Raw genomic sequence first — 13105 nt, 5'->3', positions numbered from 1 at the left:
GTGCTCCCTAACAGTACTTGCCCCAGCAGTCTGTTTTGGCTATCCGGGGCATCTTTGTCCATAGGGGGGTGCGGGGCCCGGGGCAATGGACACCGTGCGCCCCCCACGCCTTCAATCTAAATCGGAATGATGAAGTCTGACACCGTGACGTCAAAGTGCGAGGTCCCCCAAAGGGCGGGGCCTAGGGCGGTCGCTCTGATTCGCCATACCCTAGCTACGGACGCCTCATAGATAGATAGATCCTTTATTGTCATTGTCACCAGTACAACGAAATTTAAAGTGCTCACCAGTCAGTACGTCATTCATAAATTTAAATAAAACAAGAAATAAAAATAATAAAAAATAATCAATAAATTTTATATATTAAAACTGCCCATGTATACCCACATAAAAGTATATTTTATCATTGCACATCCTTATTTTACAGTCAATTGTATACAGTATTACTTAGTAATTAATTAGCAGTATTGAGTGTGGTAATTGCTGTAGGATAAAAGCTGTGTTTGAATCTGTTTGTCCTTGTTTTGACTGATCTGAATCGTCTGCCTGATGGCAACAGCTCAAACAGAGAGTGTCCAGGGTGAGAAGAGTCCTATATAATGTTCTTCGCTTTTTCGATGCAACGGGAATTGTGTAGTTCTTCCAATGTGGGGAGAGAGCACCCGGCGATTTTTTGGGCCGTGTTGATGACCCTCTGCAGCGCTTTCCTCTGAGCCACTGTGCAGCTGGTGTACCAAACACAGATGCAGTATGTAAGAATGCTCTCGATGGAAGCTTGGTAGAAGGACACCAGCAGTTTCTGTGTGATGTTATTCTTCCTGAGTATTCTCAGGAAGTAAAGTCTCTGCTGGGCCTTTTTCAGTAGCTCAGAGGTGTTGGCGCTCCAGGTCAGGTCCTCCCCAATGTGGACTCCCAGGAAGCGGAAGTCTGCCACCCTCTCCACACAGTCCCTGTTGATGGTTAGTGGTGGAGTGTCCGTTTTCTTTCTCCTGTAGTCTATTATGAGCTCCTTGGTCTTTGCGGTGTTAAGGAACAGGTTGTTGCCCCTGCACCATGCTGTCAGCCGCTCCACCTTGTCCCTGTAGGCAGACTCATCCCCCCCAGAGATGTGCCCCACCACTGTGGTGTCATCAGCAAACTTCACAATGCTGTTACTATGGTGGACAGGGGCACAGTCATGTGTGTAGAGGGAGTAGAGCAGGGGGCTCAGTACACAGCCCTGGGGGGAGCCAGTACTGAGGCTCAGGGCTGTGGATGTATGACGGCCCACTCTGACCCTCTGTCTGCGGCCCGAGAGGAAGCTATGTATCCACATGCAGGTGGAATGTGGAAGCCCCAGGTCGCCCATTTTTACCACCAGTTTGTGTGGCAGGACAGTGTTGAACGCAGACCTGTAATCCACGAAGAGCATCCGCACATAGCTCCCCTGCCGCTCCTGGTGTGACACTGCAGCATGTAGTGCTGTGGCCACGGCATCCTCCGTGGATCGGCTCCCTCTGTAGACAAACTGGTGGGGGTCAAGGCTTCGGGGCAATGTTGCAATGATGTGACTCCGGACTAGTTTTTCAAAGCACTTCATCACCACTAGCGTCAGTGCTACTGGCCGATAGTTGTTGAGGCTGGAAATGTGGGTTTTTTTCGGCAGGGGGACTATGGTGGAGGACTTTAGGCAGGGTGGTACCGTGGACTGTTCCAGAGACAGGTTAAAAATCCTTGTGAAGACTCCAGCCAGCTCGTCAGCACAGTCCCTCAGCACACGTCCCGGGACGCCATCAGGTCCCGCAGCCTTCCTCGGGTTGACGGCCCGCAGCGTACGCCTCACCTCATGCTCCTCTACTGTCAGGTTCAAGCTGCTGTGGACCGTGGGGTTTGGTGATGCTGTCCCTGGTGGTGTCACCTCAAAGCGGGCAAAGAAGAGGTTCAACTCCTCTGCCAGAGCGGTGTCACCATCAGCAGCTCAGAGGTTGGCCCCGTAGTTGATGAGGTGCTGGACTCCCTGCCACACCTGCCTGCTGTCGTTACTGTCCAGGCGTTCCTCAATCCTCCTCCTGTAGTCTGCTTTGGCCTCACGGATGCCTCTCTTCAGGTTAGCTCGAGCTGTGCTGTAGAGAGCTTTGCCTCGGAATTTGAAGGCGATGTTCCTCTCCTTCAGCCGCTGCTGGACCTCCCCGGTCATCCAGGGCTTCTGGTTGGAGTAGACCCGAATGTGTTTGTCCACAGTGACAGTGTCTATGCAGTTTTTAATGTAGCACAATACACTGTGAACACCTCCAGGTCCTGATGTTCGAAGACCCCCCAGTTGGTCCTATCAAAGCAGTCCTGCAGCTGTTGGGTGGCACCCTCAGACCAGGTGGCGACAGTTTTTGTGATGGTAGGAGCCGTTTTCTTGATGGGGGCGTATGCAGGGATCAAAAGCAGGGACAAATGGTCAGACTGGCCCAGGTGTGGTAGTGGTCTAACCCTGTAGCCTAGTTTGATGTTGGTGTAGACCTTGTCCAGATTCTTAGTTCCCCTAGTAGCACACTTAACATGCTGGTGGAATTTAGGGAGTGCTGCCTTTAAGTCTGCATGGTTGAAATCCCCTGCTATAATCTGCACAGCGTTAGGATACTTGCTCTGCTGAATGCTAATGCTGCCATGTAAAAGTCCAATAGCTGAGTTAGCATTAGCATCTGGTGGGATGTAAACAGCAGTTATCATGACCACAGTAAACTCTCTTGGGAGGTAAATGAGACTGCATTTAACAGTCACATACTCCAGATCTGGTGAGCAGTGGCTGTCTACAGTCACTGTGTTAGTACACCAGCTGTTATTCACGTACACACGGAGCCCCCCTCCTCTGCTCTTACCGGAGTCTACTGTTCTTTCATGGTGCTGTGCTGTGTAGCCTGCTAGCTCAATAGCAGAGTTCCGGGATGGATGAATGAAGCCAGGTTTCTGTGAAGAGCAGAATGCAGCTGTCCTTCACTACGTTGTTCGCTGTAGTCTGTAGCCTCAGTTCATCCATTTTGTTCGCGAGGGATCTTGCATTCGTGAGAAATAGGCTGGGTAGCGGTGGTTTGAGTGGCTGCCTCCATAGCCTGGCTAGCGCACCGGCCCTGCAGCCTCGCTTCTGCCTTCTCTCCCTACGCCGCCGTCGCCTCCTCCCCGCCGGGATGATTATCCAGGGAGAGCCGGGGCTTCTCGCCAACGCCACCGGAATCTTGTGAAGACGGAGAACTCGCTTGTAACACTCCGTTCGTAACATAGTCCGATCTTATGGAGATCGTGCCGGCTAAAGGTGTTACTCGCCCGACAAAATGTACACAAAACAAGACACAATGCGTACATAAACAACGATACAAGGCACTGACCGGGTAGACACTGCGCTTCTGCAACTGTGTGCGCCGCCATCATGTGCGGTTGAGATATCACATCATGTTTATTTAAGCCCTTTTCCAAACCACTGCTGGATGAAGGTCTTCCCCCACATCATTGTAGGTCAAGGAGCTTGTTCGACCATACTTCACGAAGCTGGTCAGAGTGGACTGGCAATGTAAGGTTTAATGCGGTCGGGGGGCAGGTCATGTGTGTGGGGAGTGGTAGTGCAACAGAGAGCGCTGCGCTGCGCTCCGAACCTGGCTACCCGAGTTCGTATTCCCTCTCACGGCCAACACCAGTGGCGATTTTCTGAATGGATCCTGGGCTTCCCCAAGGTCAGCTCAGCCTTAAATGAGTACCTGGTGTGATGTGCAAAGATCGCCACTGGGGAGACAAAAGCGGCTGGGCGTGGTGCTGGCCACGTGCCCACCCACCCACTCGTGTGCCGTGCCGGCCTTCATAGGTGCTGCTCGCTAACAGCACTTGCCCCAACAGTCTTTATGCCTATACGGGTTGTCTTTGTAGTTTGTGCCTAATGAGTGCTCACACTGGCTGGTCGAGGAGATTAGAGATTATGGCGAGGCTAAAAGGGTAAAGAGGACCTTTTGAAAGAAGTGATTTTTAGCCGCCACAGAATTTGCATGCGGTAACTATTTGCATAGATGAGGATGGAACGGAAACCAGGAAATGCCACACATATATAAACACACACACACATATAAACACACACACACATATAAACACACACACATAGACGTGTATGTATTCACATATATACCTGTATGAATACCTGTATACATATATACAAGCATACGTATACTATACCTGCAAATGTACACGAACACATATCAAGATCCCCTAATAGCCTTTAACAAACTTGTGGCAAGTGCTGTGAGTGAGCACCTGTGAAAGCTGGCACGGCGCAGGTTGGGGTAGGTGGCGATGCAGCACCACTCCCGGCCGCCTTTGTCTCCCCCATTTCTTATTTACTCATCGCAACAGGTACTTATGTGAGGCTGAGTCGACCTAGGGGAGGTCCAGGACTGGTTTAGGCACATACCTGTACACATACCTATATTTGGATGTACGTTAATATACATATTCCTGTATGGATACACATCCTGTATACACGTACACCTATCAGAATCAGAATATGTATTTATACTGGAGGAATCTGATGAGCTATAACGCTCTTTATACATATTACAACAGAGCATACATTAGGACAGGAAATACGAGCAGAGAAAAAGAGGCCTACAGTCTCATGGGGCGCTCACCGAGTGAAGCAAATGTTATACCCTCATCACTGCTCCCATCACAGCCTGTTTCAGCCTCACTGGAAGAGGCGGCTCATGACTCCAGACTTGAACAATCAACAAACTGCACCCCGGGTGTTTCAGTCTCACGTGGCACATGCAGGTGTATCAAATAATGACAGGAAACTTCTGGTCATGAGGATGATGATTGACGACAATGATGCCAGACCAGTTCTCCTGGGAAGCTACGTGGGCTGCACTTGCCAGTCTGGTGGAGAAGGCAATGATGATGAAACCACTGTGAGTTACTATGTGAGTCTGTGGGTCACTGTGTGAGTCTGTGGGTTACTATGTAAGTCTGTGGATCACTATGTGAGTCTGTGGGTTACTATGTAAGTCTGTGGGTCACTATGTGAGTCTGTGGGTCACTGTGTGAGTATGTGGGTTACTATGTGAGTCTGTGGGTTACTATGTGAGTCTGTGGGTTGCTATGTGAGTCTGCGGGTTACTATGTGAGTCTGCGGGTTACTATGTGTGTCTGTGGGTTACTATGTGAGTCTGCGGGTTACTATGCGAGTCTGCGGGTTACTATGTGTGTCTGTGGGTTACTATGTGAGTCTGTGGGTTACTATGTGAGTCTGTGGGTCACTATGTGAGTCTGTGGGTCTCTATGTGAGTCTGTGGGTTACTATGTGAGTCTGTGGGTCACTGTGTGAGTCTGTGGGTTACTATGTGAGTCTGTGGGTCACTATGTGAGTCTGTGGGTCACTATGTGAGACTGTGGGTCACTATGTGAGTCTGGGTTACTATGTGAGTCTGTGGGTTACTATGTGAGTCTGTGGGTTACTGTGTGAGTCTGTGGGTTACTATGTGAATCTGTGGGTCACTGTGAGTCTGTGGGTTACTGTGTGAGTCTGTGGGTTACTATGTGAGTCTGTGGGTCACTATGTGAGTCTGTGGGTTACTATGTGAGTCTGTGGGTCACTATGTGAGTCTGTGGGTCACTATGTGAGACTGTGGGTTACTATGTGAGTCTGGGTCACTATGTGAGTCTGTGGGTCACTATGTGAGTCTGGGTTACTATGTGAGTCTGTGGGTTACTATGTGAGTCTGTGGGTTACTGTGTGAGTCTGTGGGTTACTATGTGAGTCTGTGGGTCACTGTGAGTCTGTGGGTTACTGTGTGAGTCTGTGGGTTACTATGTGAGTCTGTGGGTCACTATGTGAGTCTGTGGGTTACTATGTGAGTCTGTAGGTTACTCTGTGAGTCTGTGGGTCACGATGTGAGTCTGAATTTCTACATGAGTCTATGGGTCTCTGTGGGAGCCTATGGTCTTTTTATACTTTGCAGATCTCTATGAGTGCATATCTGTGTGAATCTTTGTTGTATCTGCGTGAGTCTATGGGTTTCTGCATCTTATGAAGCTTATATAAGTCTCTGGATCTCTGTGAGTATAGGTTTCTATGCGAGTCTACGGGTATCTGTGAGTCCATGCATCTCCGAGTAAATAGGTCTCTCTAAAAAGTGCTGATGATGAAGCAACTGCCAGCGCATTTCAGTTTCTCAGTGAGAATATGTGAGTCAATACATCTCTCTGTGAGTGCGTGTCCATTTGTGTTAGCCTATAGATACGTAGGCTTTCGCGACCAATATCATCCATAATAGAGTTTCTTTTTGGGTTGGATCGCGTAAATATCAATGTGTCGTTAAACCCGCCACCACCCGACAGCCAATCAGTAAGGTTTGTCACATAAACAGAACGTGCCAATTCGTTACTAGTGCAGCACACCTGTGTGTTGGAGAGCAAATCCACAAATGTAAATGTAAAATATTGTACATATTTTGCTTGAATGAAAATATGTACAGTTGCCATACATAGTTACGTCATTGGCATCATTTCTACATACCTTAGTCGTGATTGAAAAGGTGAATGATGTAATTTTTAACGTTGTTCTCGAAGGGCAAAAAAAACGTGGCAAAAATGTAGCCAAGTCGATGTTGTAAATAGAAATATCCTCAACTAAAATATTGGAAATTGGAGGGCAACTTTTTTAAACGGGTGCCGAATTTAAATGTGACATCAGATTTTTTCAATCCATTAACAGAGTTATCGATTTTTGGTCCCTTTCCAAAACTGAGAGTCTATATATTTTTTTATTTGTTTACTTTTGAAACTGAGCCGGGGAAATGTTTCACCTGGAATTTTTTAGTGTGCTGTATTGAAATATGACATCATGTTTGAGAAGCAAAGCTACTTTTCTAATTGTGGGCTTCCTAAAACTGATAGGTTCAAATATATACATGTTTTTTTGTAGTTGTCAAACCTAGGTCTGTGGAGATTATGAAGGGAGCTAAATATAAATGTGATGTCGTGTTTTCAATTGACCTTTTAGCTGATATAAAGTGGGTAAATCCCACTACCCATAACTGCTATACATCTACCCTCCTTACATAGAGATGTGAATAGATCGACATAACACGTACATGTATGCAGACTTACAGAAGGCTGTACTATTGTTATAGAGTCTACCAATTGTATACTGCTGCTGGGTGGTCAGAGAAAGGGAGCTTTTAAGAAACTTACCCCATTGTTTCAACTGCCACGCAGGGACATGAAATTCGAAACGCCGACCTCTAGATTACAAGTCCATTGAGCTAACCATTACACCATGGCAACATCCCAACCTGTGCATATATAGAAACTGTGGACATACGCCTAGGCGCATGCATGCGCTGCCCTGCTGCTGCTGCTATTACACCACATACATGGCCACGCGTGTTTGCTGTGAGCCTGCGGGGCTATGGCGGGCGCTGCTCTCCCCCGCCCCTTTGTGCTTTGTGGCTTTTAGAGCCTTGCCCGGGGAATTCCCCTGCGAGATTGAGTTAGAGAGGGCGGGGAGACGGAGAGACATTCAAATCATACGGGGAGGGAGTTTGGAGCGACGCGGAGGCAGAGGGAGGGGAGAGGTGCATTCTCTTCGCACGTGAGAGAGGAAGCGACAGAGAAGACGTAAACACAGGTAGATTCAAATCACAGGTGAGAGAGGCAGGCACAGAGAGACGCACACTCTACACACAGTTAACGAGGAAGAGAGGTAGACTCACACATGCAAATAACAGGTGAGCTGCAGGCAGAGGCATTCTAATCAGACGTTACAGGGAAGAGGTCGAGCGCACACGCATTTTTACATCACAGGTTGAAGGAGGTAAAGTTACACTTCCACAGTGTGTAAAACAGAGATTTAATTCACCAGAAACGGACACTAAGGCACTGCCGTCACAGCGCTTACAGCAAGACACGGGCAAATTCGTACGACGAGAGTGCCCGGGACCTCTTGTGCGTCTCTACATGGTGAAACACGTGGAAGAAATGAGTGAGTATCAGCCTGTCATCTCGTTGTCTCACTATTGGTGGTGAGATGTTAACTATCTTACCTGGTATACAGGAGGTCGTGGATTCAATCCCAACCCTGACGATGCCTGTATATTCGGAGTGTGTATGTCTCTCTCCCCGTGGTCGCGTGGATTTTTCTCCGGATCCTTCGATGTTTCCTTTCACATTTAGAATCAACACAACGCGTTCAAAATATTTGGCTGCTATACATTTCCACATGATAAGCTGCTTCGTTGAGCAATCATTTGTGACCAGGTCGCTCCTGAAAAAGAGCTACATTGCTCAGTAGGCCTAACAGGGTAAAATAAAAAATAGTTTGTTTTAACGCCTTTTAAATGTAAGTCATATAATGGTCACTGCTAATATTTAGCAAAGATGTCAAATTCCGTAGCGCATTCTCTCGGACTATGATGCTACAACTTGCCGTACAATCTAACGTTTCATATTCTTATATAAGCGCACAACTTTCTCTATCTGTGGTGAACGCTACACTTTCCGTTGTTTTCATGCAGGGGGCGCTGCAAACCTACGCGCCCCCTGCATGAACGACGGAGGCGCAGGGACAGACGTTCGATCACGTTGGAATCGATCTGCAGACGGCGATCTTCTCGCACTGCCAGCAGCTCTATGTCGACGTATCTCCATCCCGCAATCCCAGACAGGTGAAAGTCCGCATCGAACCGAACCCCCAGCAAGGCCATCTACTTAACGACGAGAGAAATTCACACGAAATGTCTTTTTCAATTAAGTCTTCCAGATGTAAAATGATATTAGCGTTTAATAAATAAATAAATAACATTATCTCGTTCCAAACATAATACAATTCAAAGATGTTTCATTTTAAAACTCCAAAACGGAGCATCGGGTGCTTGCGTGAATGCGTCGTTCGTGTGCAAATTTTTTAGTGACTTTCCTAGGCAGAGGCCAGGGGAAATTTCATCGCGCCGTGTTTTGACATTTGTATAGATCACACAGCGTGCACAGCTTGTGCAACATTGACACATTCTGGTGTGTGGTCTCAAGTACTTTCCAGCATTCTCATTTTGGCGAGGAACGGTGCATGCATGTCTGTAACTAGATTAGGCATGCATTATAGTATTTTAAACGTGTATATATATAATCGTATGGGTGGATGTAATTTGGCCTTTTTCTGTTTGCAATTTATTGTTGTTTGATCAAAATATTTCAGTTTATGTGGGGCTACGAAGAGCCCCTTCAAGTGGAGGCTCTTCCACTGGCCTTGACGTGAGCAGAAATTTACAGGGCAGCACTTTTACATACTTTATTGTACGTATAGCGGATATTGAGCCATTAGTATGCTCTTTCAGTGCCTGACTTCCTTGTGCTTATTAGGTTAATCATTAAAGTGAGATAAAGTACTTATAATGCACCGGTGCGACAGATGGCTGGGTGGCTCAAGAGATTAGAGCTCTAAGCCGGCTTGGCTGAGATCATTGGTTAAAATCCTGGTGATAGCTTCCCGTGATCCAACCGGATTCTCAAGTGTCGTGAGTTGATGGTTGAAGCCCGGTCGCCGATACCTGATCCCCGTTGTGCTTCTTGAGTTGTTACCGCGTGTTGTTCGGCATTATGTCTGACGTTTCATTCGACGTGCTCAGAGCTTTGTGAGGAATCGGAGTGAAGCCTCAGACGTCATGCCAAACAAAACCCGGTAACAACTGTGAAAACGAGTGGAGTGACACTGAACAGAATAACCCCCCATCAGATTTACGTATGGATTTCACTTCTTGATTTTGGTGAAATTTGTGACTTACAGTACAAAATTAAAATACAGATTACGACTACTTTTATTTTACCAGGTAAGGCTCACTGAGCTATATAGCTCTTTTTCAGCTGGTCTCAAATAATCGCTCAAAGAAGTGTCTTATCACGTGGAAATTTATAGCAGCTAAATACTCGAAACGCATGTTTCTAAACGTGGAGGGAAACCCCATAGGACCCGGAGAAAAATCCACGCGACCATGGGGTTAGAGACACGCAAATTCCAAATATACTTGTGTCAGTGTCGGGATCGAACCAGCGACCTCCTGCATACCAGGCAAGGGAGTTATCTCGCCACCGCATCAAACGGCTCATGGGCCCACGAGGTCTGCCACTTGAACATGGATATTGATCCGTCTCCCCAACCATCTTCGCTGCACTAATCGGGTATTAGAGGGGAACACTTTCAAAATGGCAGCGCCACATTTGTAATTTCAGCACTGCCCTCAGTCACTTCCATCGTTGAGGAGGCCGGCTTCACGCTTGGTCGTGTTTGTTTGCGTTTGTTATTGGGTAACGCTGAAGTGTGCAGTTAATGTGTGGCCCTGCAAAAGGTATTTGAACGTCCTATTCGGTCCTCCAGGAAGGAGAAAGTTCCCCCACCCTTGATGTTAGCGGCAACCCTAATCACAAGCGAACTAAGCAAAGGCATAGGACCCCAAACAGCTCAAGGGGCCCCGGATTCATGAAATATGGGTGGGTCAAATATCAGCTCGAACTCAACTGAAAATAAAAACCTCATCACTATATTAACACTATATTCTTGGTTCTTTCGGTAAAGTCACGTAGAAGGGAAACAATAAAATAATTAAAAAATAAAATTCTTACGACGTTTCGACTGCAACACAAGCAATCATCATCAGGTGTGAAAACCTCACCTGATGATGATCCCTTCTACGTGACTTTACCGAAAGAACCAAGAATATGAATCCCTGCAGTCACGAAAGCTTTAAATAAAAAATGTATATTAACACTGTTAACTGTATTTAAATCTTAATTCGTCGACTAGCATAATTGTTTGTCACAACTGTGGTTAAATACGTCTATGTATCTTATCCATTATATGATGTTTGTAGTCACGTGACGCAGCCAAAAATAATGTAGGATTAAAGCCCCCAGTGCTCTGCTATCACCATTGCCAATAAAATTGCAAGTTACAAGAAACCCATTTTTACCGAATAACAGTGCAGGCCGGAAACCGCAAATCTTAAACAACGCATAAAAATGTTTGTAAAATGCACAAGGTCTGTGTGTCGAATAAAAAAACATCAGCATTTCCTGAAGCAGTCCATTGTGGTCTCCTCTTATCTTTTACGTCACCATCAAAATAAATATCAGCAAATATGACTGTCATACTGCGCTATGTCACTGATGTCCTTCAGTAAGTCACGTTGGCTCAAAAGTATTGTGAGGGTGACCTGAGACAAGAGGAGACCAGCATGCATTCCTTCAGAAAATGCTCATAGATTTTGCATCTACGCAGAGGCTGTGTGCTTCTCACCATTGCCTGTGGTAACCCTCAGATGCGAAGATACATTTCGACTGTCCAAGCCTGGATATAAATTGCGTGTCGGTTGTTCGTGTTATAATATAATTGACACCCCTTCCAGCCCTGTCCCCCAAGGTTAAATGTTTTTCTGCCAAACGCTCCGCAAGATTTGTGCCTTTTTGGGGGTCTGGAGATAAATCATACAAAGCTATGCAAATATGCCACCGTAAGGAATCCGTCACAGTTGGCATGAGGATGTGCTTGCAGGAAATTAAACCTGACATAAACCGCACGCACACACAGAACGCAGTGGACTTGATGCAATTTTAATCTGGTGTTCGCTGGTGGGGGCAGGTGCTGTTGTGTGTCTTGTGTAACATGTGCAGCCCGTATTCCGATCCATTGCAATACGAGGGCAGTGGATTGGCGCGCTGCGGTGGCAACATTAACTGCCTCGCCTGGTATACAGGTCGTGGGTTCAATTCCAACCCTGACGCTTATATATTTGGAGTTTGTATGTCTCTCTCCGCGTGGTTGCGTGGATTTTTCTCCGGGTCCTCTGCTTTTTTCCTCCACATTTAGAAACATGCGTTTAGAGTATTTGTCTGCTATCAATTTCCACATGAGAAGCCACTTAATTGAAATATAATTTGTGGCCAGGTCGCTTCTGAAAAACAACTATATAGCTCAGTGGGCCTTACCTGGTAAGGTAAGAAAAAATAAAATAAGGCGTCTCCAAATAACCCACACAGGTCGTAGAGGTGGAGCATTCGCCGAAGGCTGCTCTGGTTGTTACTGCAGGAGTACTAACTGTAGAATGCATGCCATCTGTTACACTACGGACGTGGAATATCTCGGCGTCATGGTCCAACTGTTGCCAAAAGTGAAAAATGTCACTGCATATTACTGGACTGAGATTACAAACGGCGACATCACCCCCTACTGTGAAACGACTGCAGAGTATGTGTCTGTGAAACATAACGCCTTCATGATTAGCCTTGCGCTGTGTGAATGACGCGAATACCAAATGTTCTCAATTATTAATAAGTATCCTATGCTGGTCATTGTGGTTTGGTGGAGGGAGGGACGATAAAGATTGGACCACGATGGTACAACGATTAATGCACTGCTTCACTTGCCCCTCTTGCACACAACATCGCCCCACACAACAGCTGACAACACCTTTTCAATGCCTAGTGGTCACCCATACAAACACAAACCAGAATTGAACCTGCTTAGCTGCTGCGATCTGATGAGATTGGGTCAAATCCGGTTAACGTGGCCACAGGATTATACTATTATTCTGATAAATTACAACTGGTACAGCCGTGGTTTGTCCAAACCATGGCTAAATTAGGTCTTCTTTGGCAAATAGATTATCTTAGCTCATTTGGTTTCTATTTAAATAACACATCTAGTTAATTTAGCCAGGCAAGGTTTGCGCCCACCTATGATCCATCTTTTTTGAATAAAGGGTTGGTTGGTCACATGGAGAAATGTAAAACCATAAAATGCACTTGGGCTCTGCCCGGTGGCCAGGAGGTGCTCGTACAGCAGTGGGCTGCTGAATCTATCTGTGTGGAGCGTATACGTGTGGCTTTCCTCTGGGTCCTGCATGCATTTTTTTTAAACATGAATTGGCCAAGCATCACAATGCTGAACCTTCCTGAAAAAGTCTGAAAGCTCTTTGAGACAAGTTTGGATATATGTTATTATTAATCATGAATAGACAAAAACAAAATGATGTTTGATATGCTGTATATTTGACTACGCCTGGGAACAAATAGAAAGATAAAGAGCCTCCGTGTGGCCTTGTAGTGTGTT

At 46.4% G+C, this 13105-nt stretch overlaps 1 protein-coding gene across 2 annotated transcripts in view; it reads left to right on the top strand.

Moving 5' to 3' along the window:
- Nucleotides 1-3397: 3397 nt before the first annotated feature.
- The window catches only part of LOC116953237 (uncharacterized), a 28870-nt gene continuing 19162 nt past the window's right edge, over nucleotides 3398-13105 (top strand). Inside the window, exon 1 of one of the 2 annotated variants that reach the window (XM_032973228.2) lies at nucleotides 3398-4916. Coding sequence is in view for 1 of the 2 variants with exons in the window: in XM_032973227.2 (XP_032829118.1) it covers nucleotides 7966-7990 (25 nt within the window). In the remaining variant the exon portion in view is untranslated. Of the gene's footprint in view, nucleotides 4917-7185; nucleotides 7991-13105 lie in introns of those variants that run through there. The other variant, XM_032973227.2, reaches the window with a different exon arrangement.

This window comes from Petromyzon marinus, chromosome 50 (assembly GCF_048934315.1).
Source record: "Petromyzon marinus isolate PM22_M1 ecotype Great Lakes invasive population chromosome 50, UKy_Petmar_22M1.pri1.0, whole genome shotgun sequence".
NCBI classification, from domain to species: Eukaryota; Metazoa; Chordata; class Hyperoartia; order Petromyzontiformes; family Petromyzontidae; genus Petromyzon; species Petromyzon marinus.
This window is presented reverse-complemented; position numbering and strand designations above follow the sequence as displayed.